Genomic DNA, 16,385 nt, shown 5'->3' on the forward strand with positions numbered 1-16,385 from the left:
GATATATATCGTATATTCGATATAAAACGATATATCGCGATGTAAGGAAATTCATATTGTTATCGTATCGAAAACTTATGATACATTATCGTATCGTATCATATCATATCGAAAATTAAGATATACCGAAAATTTAAAATTTTTTCGATATTTTTCAATACGATACAAACGATATATCATTTTCTCGATATTTTTCCCAAGCCATATTAGAACATTATTTTATAAAATAATATAGTATTATTTTATCAGCAACCAGTGTTAAATTTTGGCTTTGCTTGATAGCTGACGTGCCGTCATCACAGCCGTTGAGTGGCTGTAACCAGAGATCAACCGACGGCCGAGATGCAGCGAAAATTATCGTACGAAAGCGGCAAAACACGTGTGCTTCAGTGAGGCAGGCAGGTGAATTTAATGGATACTCAACGAGTCAACGGCAAGCATAAGTTTTCAGGGGAAGAATTTACATGCAGTCACACAGTAGATGGGAAGTATAGATGGTTGTTATTAGATACACAAGTAATTATATCCGTTTCTGTCCGTTGATTGCAAACGAAAAGACCTGAAAAAATATCTGAGAAACGAAGATTCAAGATTTACCTCACTGCATCTGTTTTTTGATTTCTCTTGTTTTTGCATTTTGGAGAGATAGGTGTTCTTCTGCAAAGGGGTATGTAAAAATCGGTTCTTGATAGCTGTGAGGGCCGTTCTTGATTCAAAATTTTGTGTAATTACTAATTAGAGTGAGTGTGATTAGTTGTTTAGCTGCGGCTTGTTTTTTTTTTGGGGGATACGATGATATGGGCTTAGAATAAAATCGATTCTTGATAGCTGTGAGAGCCGTTCTTGATTCAAAATTGAGTTGGTATTCTTGGTTTTTTTGGAATTAGAGTGAGTGTGATTAGTGGTTTAGCCGCGGCTTTGTTTTTTTTGCGGATGTGAAGATATGGGCTTAGAATAAAAATCGATTCTTGATAACTGAGAGCGTCGTTCTAGGTTAAAAATTGAGTTAGTATTGTTGGATTTTGCGGAATCAAGTGAGTTTGATTAGTGGTGTAGCTGAGGCTCTGTTTTCATAGGGATGTGATGATATGGGCTAACAATAAAAATCGATTCTTGATATCTGAGAGCGTCGTTCTAGGTTAGAAATTGAGTTAGTATTGTTGGATTTTGCAGAATCGAGTGAGTTTGATTAGTGGTTTTGGGGGATGTGACGATATGGGAGAAAATGCGGCAGCGTTGGACACAGCTATAAATTCTGTGCAGGCATTAGGGAGGGGATTCGATGTGAACTATGACACGAGGTTGCTGTATTGTAAGGGCGTATCGGGGTCGAGGATAGTGGATATTGATGAAGAGCACTCGAGGGATTTGTACCTTGCTGATGACTTTGTTGTGCCAAATGTTTCAAGGGACATCAAGAATTCTCACGAGGCAGGTGGGCGTGATGGCTTTGGTGTTTGCAGTTATAATGAGGTATATGATGGTTTTATACTGTTTTGCGACTTCGCTTTTCTTGGTATTGTATGTTGGCATTTGATATTGGTGGATGTTGGTTTGTGCAATTGAGAAGATTTGATGCAAATTAGCATTTGCCTTTGTGTATGATATTGAGGTTTAATCTGTTTAGTGGCTATTCCTTTTGTAAGGCTGTGATCAAACAGTAGCAGGTTATCGGTTAGGTTGGTTACTGTTTCAAGTGGATGTCGTTGCTCACATGCTTAGTATAATTAAAGAAGAAAACGAGTTATGTTACTCCGTTTTAGGGTTTCACATAGACAGTGGTTTTTATGAAAGGTCTACGTATTAGACAGACGCTAACTGCTTCCTTTATTAGAAACACGCATCCTTGATAGTAATATTCCATGATGTTTACTCTATGTTGATTAGGTCACTCTCTCCACAGTATAACTTGCAACCTTTTTCTTGAAAATTCTATGGGTTGAGAGGATGGAAATATTTGCAAAGGACCAAAACCATAAGATTTGTTTCAAGACATGTTTGAGGAATTAGACTTGCGTATTTTCATCTCTCTCACTGTACACATAGCTTGCCTATTTGATTAATATCAACATTGCACGGTTGTTTTGCCTCTCATAATTCCTATAATATCAAATTCCGACACAAAAGAGCAAAACCCGATAAATCAGTAAGGTGCTTCTGAATGTGTTGTATTTCTTTGATCCTTTAATTGTTACATATCATTCATTGTCAATCAGCATTTCTAACTTATTTTATTCAAATGCTTACTTCATATAACACGAATACAGATGGTCGAGTATTTCAACAAAAAGGCAAGTCTCTCCAGGCATGCTCCACTTGGTAGCTTCAATGCTTCATTCAGCTTAACCGGTTCCAGGCATATAGATGCTGCTTCCACGAAGTCTCTTTGCATGGATGGATTTTTCATTGCAATTGCTAAAATCGAGCTTATCAAATCTCCTATGGCTCTAAATGAAAATGTTGTACGGGCAGTGCCAAAATCGTGGGACCCACCCGCCCTAGCAAGGTAAAATATTTCAGTCATGCACATGTATATCTCTTTCTACCCGCCAGCCTTATTTAACTTGTTATATCCTTAACAGCTTCATCGAGACCTTTGGTACCCATGTTATTACATCTATAACTATCGGAGGTAAAGATGCAATCTATGTGAAACAGCACCTGTCGTCACCTCTCTCTATCGTGGAAATCAAGAACTATGTTCAAGATATCGGAAATCAAAGGTTCTGCAGCCCTGAAGGGCTTACAAATTCAGGACTATTAAAAAATAAGGTTAGTTCCTTTTTCGCTTTCCATTTGATGACTTTGCCTTCCTACTGCTTGTCCTGATCATTTTGTTTCTCAAATTATTTTTCTTAAGAATATAATCTCGTTTTCTTCTCTCCGTCTTCAATTTTCAGGGCAGCGATTCTTCTTTATTTAACAACCAAGGAATATACCCTCAACCGGCTAGTGCACCTTACCTCTCCGGGAGTGGCAAAGAAGTACGTATATGCCATGCAACAAAATTATATTTTATCTTCCAAATCATTTGACCATGCTTCATGTATATACCAAAGTATATATAAAATGTGGTAAATTTTGTAACATGAAATAATGTTTCTGACCTTGATAAATGATAAAACAGAGTTGAGGATAAAGCTTTTATCTTGTATTGAATTTTGCTTTAATGATTCTCAACATTTAGCTACAACAAGCTGAGGTCTTTATGCTAGCAGGATGTCACCGTCATATTCAGAAGGCGTGGAGGGGATGATCTAGAACGGAGCCACACTCAGTGGGCAAAAACGGTCCGATCTTCTCCAGATGTGATTGAGATGTCATTCTTCCCTATAACAGAATTACTTGATGGAGTTCGAGGAAGGGATCATTTAGAACGCGCTATTTCTCTCTACCTAGAGTGTAAGAATTCCTTTTCTTCGCTACTTTGGGTGATTTTACTCCGATATCCACTATGATACAGTCCTTATTGGATTCATCCATGCAGATAAACCTCAGATTGAAGAACTACGATATTTCCTAGAATTTCAGGTCCCTCGAATATGGGCCCCTGTGCAGGATAGGTTTCCGGGACAAGCAAGAAAGGAACCAGTTTGTCCGTCATTACAATTTAGCATGATGGGACAAAAACTATATGTCAGCCAAGAGCAAGTACGTGCTAACTTTCTCTCGTATTAAAAGAAATGAGAGATTAGATTGGCAATACATGATCAAATGTTTCGATCAATCATGCAGTGGATTAGTCTATATTATGTTTATTTATCTGTCTAAGCTATTACTTAAAGTAAACACCCTCTCTAGAGTAGTAGGCTTTCCTTTTTTGTTTATTTCATGATGAAACAGAGAAGTGAGCAGGAAATGTTAACCGAAACATGGATGCAGGTTTCGGTTGGCCGGAAGCCTGTGACTGGTATGCGGCTATGCCTTGAGGGATCTAAACAGAATCGCATCACTATCCATCTTCAGCATCTAGCGTCGCTTCCCAAGATTCTCCAGCCGTATTGGGACACACACGTGGCAATAGGTGCCCCGAAGTGGCAGGGGCCAGAAGAGCAGGACAGCAGATGGTTCGAGCCGGTGAAATGGAAGAAATTTTCGCACGTTAGCAGTGCACCTGTAGAGAACCCTGAGACCTTCATAGGCGACCTCATGGGTGCCTATGTGGTCACGGGAGCTCAGCTTGGGGTGTGGGATTTCGGTTCAAGAAATGTCCTGCATATGAAGCTCTTGTACTCTAGGCTTCCCGGATGCACAGTACGCCGGTCCTTATGGGATCATGCTCCGAGCGAATTGCTCAGGAGACAGGACGACTCTAGCTCGAGCTCCAGTGAGGAGTATTCGGGCAATAAAGTGGCAAAATTTGTGGACATGTCGGAGATGAGCAAGGGGCCGCAAGATCCACCGGGACACTGGCTGGTGACAGGAGGAAAGCTTGGTGTAGAAAAGGGGAAAATTGTGGTGAGAGTCAAGTATTCATTGCTTAATTACTGACATCAGTTTTCACTTTGTGTAGTGATTCTTGATGTTAGTTTGAAATGTACATGGATCTTCTTCTTCTTCTTCATAGTTTTCTGGGATCAGAATGTTTGCTTGGCTTTGGAGAGTAGAAATTGTGGTCTGAAGCAAGATTCAGTGTGGTATATTTTTTATCTTCCTAAAATTATAAATCTAGAGGTGTCGAGGGACTCGCTATTTAGTTAACCCCAAATCCTTAATTATTCATCTAGAATTAAGTTATAGGATAATTTTAGTTGGAGGAGGATATTATCATAATTTTAGTTAACCCCAATCCCATTGAAGGGTTTAACCACCTTGCAAAGAAAACGTAGCAAACACCGAGTTCTGAAGTCTTATCCATGTTACTCCTCTTGGTCCTACTATTCTCATCCACATACTCATGAAGCTCAAAATTACCAACAAATGAAAGCTTAGGCAACTTAGTATGAAAGGAAGTCACTCCAACATTCAAGTTAGATTTCACAAGAGAAATGTCATGTCTATCATTGCTTGTATTTAACCAAAATGGATCAACATATGAGGCAAAAATATATTTAACATCCAAAGATTCTAGCTCACAAGACCACTTTTTACACAAGTCATCAATAACAACACTATCAACACAAATGAGCTTCTCTAATGTAATCATATTCAATGAATCATCACAAGGAGATAAGGATAGTGCACTTGAACCTTGGGCAAGGAGTTCCTCGATTTGCCCTTGTTCCTCTTGATCCATCGGCGGTAGGGAGGTTTCCAAGCCATGTGCAACTTGATGCTTCACTTCCATGTCTTCAATTTTACTCACTACAAAATCATCAACTATGATACCAAATGATAAGGATCCATATTGATTGTGATCCATTAACCCAAGATCTATACCCTTTGATGATGTTTGATCTTCAATTGTAACACAAAAACACAAAACCAATAAAGGATAGAGTGGATCTATCCTTCAAAAACTAGACCCAAAACGATTTGATGGAAGACAAGAGATGAAGAAAAGTGAATTTGATATTAGCTAAATCCATTGATGTAGAAAACACTAAGCAATCTTATCATGCTAGATTCAACTAATGGCTCCACTACTCAAAGGAATTCACAAGCCCTTTGATGCATACCTATACTTGATCATACTTGATTGAATCAATTGATAATCAAGCAACCTAAAATTAGGAATTGGATAGAAACCCTCTTCAAGAGGAACAAATCTCTCAACCATCTATTTTCATCAAAGTCTAACTATTACAAATGAGGAAAAATACTATTTAAGGCTTGGGTGACCCGCTGGGGCATAATAGGGTCCGAAAATGACACCCGGCCGGGTGATTTATCCTCCTTGAAATTAACCCGGCCGGGTGGAGCTTTTCTGCACTGCGTGTCTTCCGTAAAATGACCATAACTCCCTCCACCGGACTCCGATTGAGGCGTACAAGATACTCACGTGAAGCTCTGTCGAAGATGAAGACATTGGTGGACTTCCCAAAGCATTTGGATGTCATATTGATAGGCTGATCACAGATTGAAGCCAGCTGCATGTACAAACTTTGATGCACGACTTCCATGATCGTATCAATAGGAAAATGATTTGGGACCGTCGCTGCATTGAGGGCTCTGTAATCGATGCAGAAACGAAAGGAGCCATCCTTCTTGCAAACCAATAAAACCGGGGACGAGAACGGACTGTGGCTGTGCTGCATGATCCCCTGTTCCAACATCTCCCATACTTGCACGCTCAATTTTGAAAGTATGGATATCGATACGGGCGAATATTGATCAGCTTTGACCCATGCACGAGGTGAATACGGTTGTCAAACGGTCGCGCAGGTGGGAGACCGGTAGGGATCCTGAATACCAAATCATTCTTGAATTTAAAATCCAATTAAATCTAACCATATTTTGTCAAATCCCTCTATATCTTATTTTAATTAGGATTTGACTCTTTCCTTCTTTAAGGCCTATAATTATCGCACCATATACCTATAAATTTCCTTGGAGAATTAATTTATTTGTTACCTATTTTGTGGGAGTGTTTTTCTACAAAAAAAAATACCAAATTTAAATCCTATTCCTATTTTATTGGAGGATTTAAATAATTTCCTTGCTACTCCCTAAAGTACACACCCCCCCTTGTTCCATACTTGGAGATTTTTAAATTGTCTCGTTACCTTATTTATGGAATACCCAATATCTTTTTACCTAATTTGTGAATTTATTTCTCTCCAAGTAAATACCAAATCAATTTCCTTGCTAATTAAATGGCAAATTTTGAGAACCCCTCCCCCTTTTCTACACTCCTATTTTCTTTTAAATTGTGGGATTTATTCATTGACCTCTATTTTATTCCTCCACAATTATAATTAATTTATTTAAGTGTGAGATTAATCCTAGAATATAAAAAGGGAGGAACCCTAACCCTAGCCCCCATTCACACGTTTTTCTCCCTCTCCCTCTCTCCCACACGCCTCCCTCCCTCTCTTCACCCTCTCCACAAATCCTTCACCAATTCCTTGTTCTTGCATCATTTTAGAGTTGGAAACTCAAGATTCATCAAAGAATCGCATCATTCGTCATTCCTACCGATTGTTTTTGCAAGAGAAAGGTATACTTGAATCATCTTTCTCATTTTTACCATTGAATCCATGTGTCTTGATCACCTTATGCATATAGTGAGTGTAGAAATCGTAGACCTAAAAATTAATCGGTTGGGTAGGATGTTTGCATGAGAAAGTATGTGTATGTGCGTGAATGTATGTGTGTGTGTGAGTTTGTGGATGATTCATTGGTGAATGCTATGTGTAAATATGAGGTCATGGTAGTGAGGTAATTTTTGAAGCATGAATATGTGTTGAAAGTATGAATAGGTATGTGTGGATGAATGATAGACAAACCCTAGTTTGTAAATGTTGAGCATGAAAACTGTGGTGTTCGAACAGTAGGTTCCGACGAGTGTTTGACCGACCAAACGATCCTATGTTGGCACAAATTTTTAACTGAGTGAAGTTTTAGGTGTCTTCTGTGTTGTGCCAAAATTTCAGCCTCAATTGATGAAAGATGAATATTTAACGATTTTTTCAATTGAACTGCGCAGTCCTGCCAAAATTTATGTTCTCGTCCAGTGAGTTTCGTTTTTGATTTGTCCGACCTAAAGATGTGATTTGGTGTGACATTTTAACTGGATAAACCTTGATGTGTCTACTGTGTGGTGACCAAACTTTAGGGTCATATGAGGTCGGATGGATTTTTAATGATTTTTATAAAAAGACTGCGTTGTTCTGCCAGATTCTGGTTTTGTTAAAATGAACTTTGTTGACAAGTTTGAGTGAATTACATGATACATATGTGAATAAGGAACGTATCCTATGATTTGGTTATGTGTTTCACGTTGAGGTATGCTTGAGTGTTTGTTTCGTTTAAATTGATGAACGTTGGGATGTGCAATATAAGAAAACGATGGAAGGAACGTTAGGGCATGCATGCCAATGTATTGATGAAAAGACTGATTGTGTTATGGTGCGTACGTGGGTAGAAAGAGCAAGGGTTGAAATAAAGTTGTGAATTGTGTATAAGCAAGCGAGGTGTGCTTTCTTTTACTAAACTCTTTTACTTTTTCAAAAGTATGATTACAGAGTTATAAGGGTGGTTTAAAGTGTTATGTCATGCCATGATTGTTTTGATGTTGAGATTGTTGCCTGATGCCTAGTTCGTTTGAGCTTGCTCCGTTAGGCTATAGGGCTATGTGTGAAACGAATTCGGGTCTGAGTAGGGCCGCAAACCCTATCAGACTGTGTACACCGGTGGGATCGGGAGCCGTCCTTGCTAGTCAGCCGGTCTCGTGGGAGAATAGTGTGGCCACACTTTCGTCGCACTGTGGAAAGATGATGTGATTGTTGGATTGTTGAGAAAGTGGGGAGATTGATTGTCTGGCCAGACTATGAAACTGTTTTTGTGATACTCGACGATATTTCTTATTTAAATGTAAAACTCGAGTTCACTGTGGTATGGATGACATAACTGTTATAAAATGTTTTCAGCATGAGCCCACTGAGTATATCAAGTACTCAGCTAGGGATGTCAATCGGGCCAGCCCATCGGGTTTCGGGCCAACCCTATTCGGGTTGCGGGTCAATCGGGTGCGGGCTAATCGGGTTGTTATTTTTTTGGGTTATAAAAGTTCAGCCCTAAGCCTAAAAGCTCGGGTTTCGGGCTAGCCCATCGGGTTAATCGGGTTGCTATCGATAAAATTAACATGCAATCAATCCAATAAATAATGGTAAAAATTAGTTATATTTATAAAATGTAAAATATTTAATTATAATAAATTTGAGATATATGCGTAAACTCAAATATTAACATGATCAAATACTAATATTTGAGATTTATGCAACATAAAACATAAACATCAAGAAATTTTAAAGCATGTTTAGAAATTTAAATATATTTTTTTTAGTGAATTTGAAGTTTCTAATTCATTTATCTATTATTATATTAATAAAAACTTAATATATAATTTATATATTTAATATATAAAATGGAAAGTTATTTTTTCAGTAATCTGTATTATAAAATAATCAATGAAGTGTCGAATTAGAGTCAAACAAATAGAACAATATAAATTTTATCGGGTTTCCGGGCCAGCCCATTGGGTTTTCGGGTCTGGCCCTAACGGGTTGCGGGTTAATCGGGTGCGGGCTAATCGGGCTGTAATTTTATCGGGCTGGAAATTTTCAGCCCTAACCCTATAAATTTGGCGGGCTATTCGGGTCAGCCCACGGGTTGCGGGCTAAATTGACATCCCTCAGCCCTGCATATGTTTTCTCTATGTGCAGGTTGAGCGGGATGTTGCGGCGGATGTTGAGTCGAGCTTTAGGAATTCCCAGATGCGTCGTGTCTTCATACATGGGCGTCATCCTATGACTCTCCTTTGATACTTGTTTTCCGCTGCCTTATTTGAAACTATTTTTTTTCAGTCTTCCACATTACTCTATATAGTTTTATGCCACTAAGTACTTTGAGACATTTATCCGCTGCTCAACCATTGTGTAGACTAAAACACTTTCTCTTGAAGTTAATTGAGTTTTCATATTAAATGTTGTTCTTTATCGTTTCCCCATAGTCACGAGTTCCCCGTCTTTACTATCCTTAGTAAGGGCGGTAGTGACAGAGTGGTATCAGAGCTTCGTTTTTTCGCTCTGGTCCGAGAGTCTTCTTTCAGCTTAAGTCTAGATTAGTACCCCTAGACTAGAAGTGTCACGAAAGCTCAACATCCGAAGCATCACGCTCAACCAAAAGAAAGTGAGGTATGTTTTAAATTGTTGAAAGAATGTGAAATCAATGATGTGATGATAAGGATGTTTTGGCAAGAGTATGCATGTGTATGAAAGTTATGTGTGAATATGATAATGTGATGGTATGATTGTGTGGAACATGAGCACGAATGACACGATGTCCTAAGTATGTGTTATGTGTGAGAAAGTGTTGCGGCGTAAGAATGTGAACATAGAAAGCCTTAAGATGATCTCGAATTTAGTGATTGATAGAGGGAAAAGATGAGACTATGACTCTATGTGTGTGTGTGAACTGGCTAGGAGGGTACCTAGACCTAGCTGTGTCGTTGGGTCTGTGTCTATCTTCCCTATCAACAAAAAATACCTCAACCCACTTCTACTGGCTAGTATAGTGGAGTAAGGGTCGAATCCCACAGAGATGGATGTAGGCGAGATACACTTGCGATGACATTCTGGGAGCGGTTGGTTAGCTACCACACTTTTTTGGGGTTGGGTTTTACCTAGTCGGAAAATGAAATGGAACCTATAACCCTCCTGACCAGTAGGTCAGGGTGGGCTCTAAATGCTGCGTGCTAAAAGAAATTAAAGTGCGTGTGTAAATTAGGGTACGAGTGTGCATGTGAGAAGATACTAGACGAAACTTACTAAAATTGGCTAGACAAAAGGTAAAGAGAATCAAAGGACATGCTGGCAGACTGCCTCCTGGGTGTGCAGAAAAGCTGAAAAAGTGCAAGTACAAAAGCAAAAAGCAACAAAAGCAACACAAGTGTTCCCATTCTTTGATTGTGACATTATCTTCTTCACCAAGCTAAACAAACAAGATCTAACAAACTCCATTGATGAATGATCAAGCTTGAAAATTCGTAAATGCAATATTTAACTTGAAATCGAGAACGAAAGCTAAGAAAACTGAGATCTACGCAAACTGGTCAGCGGGACAAGGTAACAGAAGCAAGCAGAAACGATTCCCATGCATTTTTTGAGGAACTTAACCCGATTAAAACTTGTAAACACTCCAAGAAAACCCAGATCTAACTAAGCAAAGCAGATTCAAGCACTTAAACAACAGAAATCAACGTAAAACTACCAGATCTTGCTACTAGGCGGAAAGAAATAATAAGCAAGCTGAAACACAAAATAAAACCACAATAAACTTCATTGCATTCAAGATTATCACCCAAAAGATGTTCCAACTAAGTAGCTACTGGAATCCAAGTCAAAGGCAAGCAAAAACAAGTACTTAAACTAAGAAATCTTAAAAACAAAGCAAGTAAAAGATTGTTTGGCTCATCGGAAACTGAAACTGGAGGAATTTCTGGAACTACGGCGGCTGGAATGAATCAGGCATGATACTCCTCGCCGGCAGGTGGCTGGAATCTTCAAGTCAGGCTGCTGGAATTAGATGGAACTAAGAGCTAGTGGAGCTATTCTCCTCAAAAGTGATGTAGTAGTGATGATAAGTCCTAAGTGAAATGGTGTCAAAATTCTCCCTTTACTTTATGTTCAGCTCCTATTTATAAGTTGGCTTACCTTAATTTCTAGGGCTTTCTCTTCCTGTGGAATGACAATTTTGCCCTTCTTTAGATAGGTGATTATTCCAAGCAAGTCCTTCCTTCTCGTGTCCAGTTCTGTAGCATCCATCCTGACCAGTTTGCGTATTTTCTGCTCATACTAACTAGTTTGCACACTTTTCGCAGCTTTTTCACTTGAATTCCTTCTGAACCTTTCCCCCTGATTTAGTACTTCAATATGCACACTTTAGCAGCTATTTTGCAGATATTATCCAATAAAGCACCTTATACTGACCAGTAACCAAGGTCGAGAATGAGACTCATCAGTGATACGTGGCAAGCTTTAGACCTATCACAAACCGCGGGTTAAAATGTAGTTTGAGGAATCTTCGTTTACTAAGGAAAATCATCGTCTTCACGTAGATGGTACGAACAAAACAAACCGGACGCAAGAGCGCTCAATATAATGTCAGCATGCGACAAGCATGGAACGAGTACCGCCGCTACCACAGAAAGGAAGGAAAAGCCCTGGGAGAGTTTGTCGCCCGTTTCAAAACCCTGTGGAAAGAGATCCAAGGGCACTATGAGACGGCTTATGGTGGCATACGAAGGTTAGTTGGGTTAATGCCCGAGAGTTGGAAGGAATGGATGGAAGCGACAGCCAGTCGTTTCAGTTGGTATGAACAACGAAGTAACGAGATGGACGGTGACATGAACGGCTTCCTGAGGTCGTGAAGTGTGCTCTAGTCGATTCCCATTTTGAGCTACCACCGTCGGCGGAAGAGGAGGAAGACGAGATAGTATGGGAGGATATACACAAGGTCGAGGTTGGACCCGTGACAGGAGGTGAAGTCGGAGCATGAGTAGGAATGGTTCTGGGCTTCGAGGACGATTACGTATGGGATGCCATGGAGGATGACGAAGACCTCCATTTGCTTAACGAGTATCACGAAGAGGAGGACCCGAATGAAGAAGAGGACTAGGAAGAAGAAGAGGACCCCGAAGAGGAAGAAAATAACGATAGATAGTTCGATGGTTGTTCATGTCTTAAGTTGTTAGAAACGAGTAGAAGTGGTACCCCTTTTGCTTTTGATCTAGAACGAATGTTTTGTTTCCCTTTCCAAGCTTCTATAAAAGTTCCACGTTTTGTTTGACTTCGCGCACTTGTGGTTTATCGTTTCGTACACGTGAATGAATGCAAGGAAGCCTTGTTTTGATAACAACGAATACTAACAACGATGCTAACTTGTGTTTTAGATCAAGATGCCACTGAGACGTAGATGTGGCCCACGAGTAGGGGGAAATGAAGAGGAACGGTCCGAGGGAAGTGTTGGGAATCAACCCCCGCCTCCACCACCACCCCTACCGCAACCTCAAGATAATGAATACATCTAAACCTTCCGAAAGGAAAAACCCCCAAATTTTGATGGGCTGGGAGAGCCACAAAAGGCAGAGGCCTGGATACGCGACATCGAGCGTATTTTTGAGTTTATGGTGTGCACTGATAAGGAGCGTCTGGCATGCATGACTTATCAATTGACTGGGCTTGCTGATCATTGGTGGGAAACTAGGCGAAGGACAATGGACCCCGCCCGCCGAGAGGTGTTGACGTGGGACGAGTTCAAGGATGAGGTGTATAATAAGTATGTCCCTATGAGCTACAGACGAGCCAAGACAATAGAGTTCTACACCTTGAAACAGGGAAACATGACGGTGATTGAGTAAGACCGTGCACTTTGTGAGATGACCCGATATGCACCCGAGTTGGTGGACACGGATGAGAAGATGGCCGCGAAGTTTCGCTCTGGCCTTAGAACCGAGATAAGAGTAGTCGTGGCCAGCCGCCAAGGAATTTCTTACTCCGAGATTTTGAGTTGTGCCTTACATGTGGAAGAGGCACTGCCTAAGAACGAGAGGGCAGCAAATCCTACACCACCCGCACCACAATCGAACTATAGAGACAAGAGGAAGTGGGAAAGCAACCGAGCCCCTTTTGACAACAAGCAACACCATTTCAGTCTCCGCCACCCACAGAACTATGGCCGACAAGTCATGCCACAACAGAGAGGAAATCAACAGAGGGCACCTTACTGCAACTGGTGCTCCAAGTTTCATGTTGGGGAGTACAGAGTCGGAGGCATCCGATGCTTCGCTTGTGGTGGAAACAGACACATGTCTCGAGAGTGTCCGAACAATAAAGGCGGAATGAGGAATGGACAAGGACAGAGGCAACCGCAACAATCACAACCGATCCGACAAGTGGCCCCACAACAGGCAAGGGCATATGCTTTGAGAGGAAATCAAGGGCAGGATCAGCAAGCCAACAAGGGCAAAGGTAACTTGGCAGGTATGGGGGTTTCGCACGATAATAGGTAACATGGACAAGTATGTTTTAAATGTGAGCAGTTTGATAAGGCTCATTTCATGCATCGGTTTAAGGGTAAAATGTACGCTACTTGATCGGTTTTATCGCGCAAAATAAGTGTTAAATGTGCAGGAATGCCGCTTGACCAAGGCAACAAGGACAAACTGATCAAGCTAGTACAATAGGCAAAAAAGGCCAGATTTCGGGGGAAGTTGATCAAGGGGAGTAATCAAGCAGTTAAGGAGGGGACCGCTGGATGTCAGAAGAAGGACACGCAAGGCTATGAGCTGGATGGTGCGCAACATTCTGTTATCAAGGACAACGTTCTAGAAGGGGACACGTGTTGATATATGAGACGCAAGGACGGAGCTGAGTCACGATTTTGTTACTGAAAAGCGTCGTCATTCTAGAAGAAAAGCACGTAGCAATCAATGAGTCGCTCACTCTCAGCCTGAGCGAATATTCCTTGCCAAGATCGTTATCCAGCTGGAGGTCGTGCCAAGCCTATAAATAGAGGATGCGCCACCACATAAAAAGGATCAGATCCTTTACTTTCCGTTTTAGTTATCTTAGTTCAGTTCTCTAGCTTAGTCTAGTTTTCTAGATAGCATAGCTTAGCTTAGATAAAGTGTTGCTTAGTTAGAGAGGGCGATTGAAGAAGCGCTGCAGAATACATGTTATCTGTCGGCGTATTCTTAAGTTTCCCACCGAGGATCTTCTCGGTTTACTTGCTTTCTTATTTTCCGAAGTGCTAGCTTAGTTTGAATTTCACGCTGTACTGTTCTAGTTTAATCAAAGTTGTTTTCGTCCTCGCATTTACTGCATTAGTTTCAGCTTCGTTACGATGCACTTGACCCAATACCTTGATCAAGTTAGCAAGTTTAATCCTGTCTAGAATAAAATCAGTAGTTAAAAACTCCCAAGTTAAAGCGTGGCAGCAGCCAACCCCTGTTCACTATTCACACCAACTTCTCTGTGGGATCGACCCCGAACTTGTCGATTTATTGTTAAAGTAGTGCAAAATTGGGAGTTTATAAATTACATTGATAGAAAACGAGCAAGAGCGAGTTTGCATCGATCAAGTGGCAACGACATTTGCTAACTGATCCAATCGGTTCAGTTATCTTCAATATAACTTGGTCCGAATTCACGCCCCTCTTGAGGCCTTCCAACCACCTAAAGTAGAATTGAAGCCACTCCCGGAACACCTCAGGTATGCATTTGTAGGACCAGATAACACTTACCCTATTTTCATGTCCGCCGCAATAAGTGAAAAGGAATGTGAAAAGTTGTTGTGTGTGCTAAACAAGTATAGGTCTGCTATAAGATGGTCTATTGGTGATTTGAAAGGGATTAGCCCAATCACATGCATGCATAGGATTTTACTTAAAGATGTAGTGAGGAAAGAAGTAATCAAGTTGCTAGATGCAGGGATTATTTATGTCATTTCGGATAGTGAATGGGTGAGTCCTACACAAGTAGTAGTTAAGAAAGGAGGGATGACTGTAGTGCACAGAAAGGATGGTGAGATGATTGCCACGAGAGTAGCCACAGGTTGGAGAGTTTGTATTGATTATAGGATGTTAAATTGCGCCATTAGGAAAGATCACTTCACTTTGCCTTTTATTGATCAAATGCTTGATAGATTAGGTGGATATGATTATTACTGTTTCTTAGATGATTATTCTGGTTATAATCAAATTGTGATCGCTCCCGAGGATCAACATAAGTCTGCCTTTACTTGCCCTTATGGGATCTATGCTTATAGGAAAATGTCTTTTGGCTTATGCAATGCTCCTGCTACTTTCCAAAGATGCATGATGGCCATTTTTCATGATTTGATTGAAAATGTGATGGAGGTTTTTATGGATGACTTTTCTGTCTTTGGGAAGTCTTATGATCATTGTCTTGAAAATTTGGCTAAGGTTTTGCAGAGATGTGTAGAAACTAACCTTGGGGCATATAGGGCACTATAGGAGATTTATCAAGGATGACAGGGCGAAGATCACAGCCATTTCATGGTGAAAGAAGGTATAGTTCTAGGTCACAAAGTGTCTTCTGCAGGGATAGAAGTTGACAGGGCGAAGATCGCAGCCATTGAGAAACTCCCGCCTCGATCCAACAAAAAGGCCGTAAGAAGTTTCTTGGGGCATACAGGGTTCTACAGGAGATTTATCAAGGATTTCTCGAAAATCACTAAGCATCTTTGTAAATTACTTGAACAAGATATGAAATTTAATTTTACCTCTAACTGTTGATACGTTCGGATTTTGCACTATATTAACGCCTTTATTTGGTCTGTTTTTAATGTCAAAATCACAATTCATGTCCATATTTTGCATATTTTATCTATTTTGGTATTTTGACGTGTTTTGTGAGATTTGTGCATATTTGAGCCTAAAAGGACAGGAAAAAGTCGAAGTTTGAAATCTGGAGCATTCGAGATGCCAACGGTCCGCTGCAACATGCACAGCGACCACTGGGGCCCAGCGACCACAGAGCCATTAGCGGTCCGCTCCGGAGAAAGTTGTACTGAAATGAAGAACACGCCCAACAGCTGCTGGGGAGTGCGCAGCGACCGCTTGAAGAGTTTCTGAAGCTACTGGAATATTCACAGCGATAAAACCTAAAGGTTGAATCCTTATAGCCTTGATCTTCGCTTGATTCCTTCTTCAACCTCTTGCACAATGAAAAACTCTCTCACTTTTATGCTCTAGAATTATA

At 40.5% G+C, this 16,385-nt stretch overlaps 1 protein-coding gene across 3 annotated transcripts; it reads left to right on the forward strand.

Annotated features, from left to right (window-relative positions):
- Window positions 1-430: 430 nt before the first annotated feature.
- LOC121795652 (MACPF domain-containing protein CAD1-like) lies at window positions 431-4,660 on the forward strand. 3 transcript variants are annotated; one of them, XM_042194199.1, is made up of 8 exons: window positions 431-667; window positions 1,174-1,473; window positions 2,268-2,506; window positions 2,583-2,772; window positions 2,901-2,984; window positions 3,216-3,402; window positions 3,488-3,651; window positions 3,883-4,660. In XM_042194199.1, exons 2-8 carry the CDS (start codon window positions 1,216-1,218, stop codon window positions 4,489-4,491), a joined length of 1,731 nt encoding a protein of 576 aa, XP_042050133.1. In that variant the 5' UTR covers window positions 431-667; window positions 1,174-1,215; the 3' UTR covers window positions 4,492-4,660. The 3 variants fall into 3 exon arrangements, with proteins under 3 accessions (XP_042050133.1, XP_042050132.1, XP_042050134.1); XM_042194198.1 differs by having other exon boundaries at window positions 431-1,473; XM_042194200.1 differs by having other exon boundaries at window positions 432-1,473; window positions 3,219-3,402.
- Window positions 4,661-16,385: the final 11,725 nt, after the last annotated feature.

The sequence above is a fragment of the Salvia splendens genome, chromosome 3, assembly GCF_004379255.2.
Source record: "Salvia splendens isolate huo1 chromosome 3, SspV2, whole genome shotgun sequence".
In the NCBI taxonomy this organism is placed as follows: domain Eukaryota; kingdom Viridiplantae; phylum Streptophyta; class Magnoliopsida; order Lamiales; family Lamiaceae; genus Salvia; species Salvia splendens.

Coding starts and splice junctions, on each gene's coding strand:
- LOC121795652 (XM_042194198.1), top strand. CDS start 1,216: ATGGGAGAAAATGCGGCAGCGTTGGACACAGCTATAAATTCTGTGCAG. Junction 1,474..2,267: donor GTGTTTGCAGTTATAATGAG/GTATATGATGGT, acceptor ACACGAATACAG/ATGGTCGAGTATTTCAACAA. Junction 2,985..3,215: donor TCTCCGGGAGTGGCAAAGAA/GTACGTATATGC, acceptor TCTTTATGCTAG/CAGGATGTCACCGTCATATT.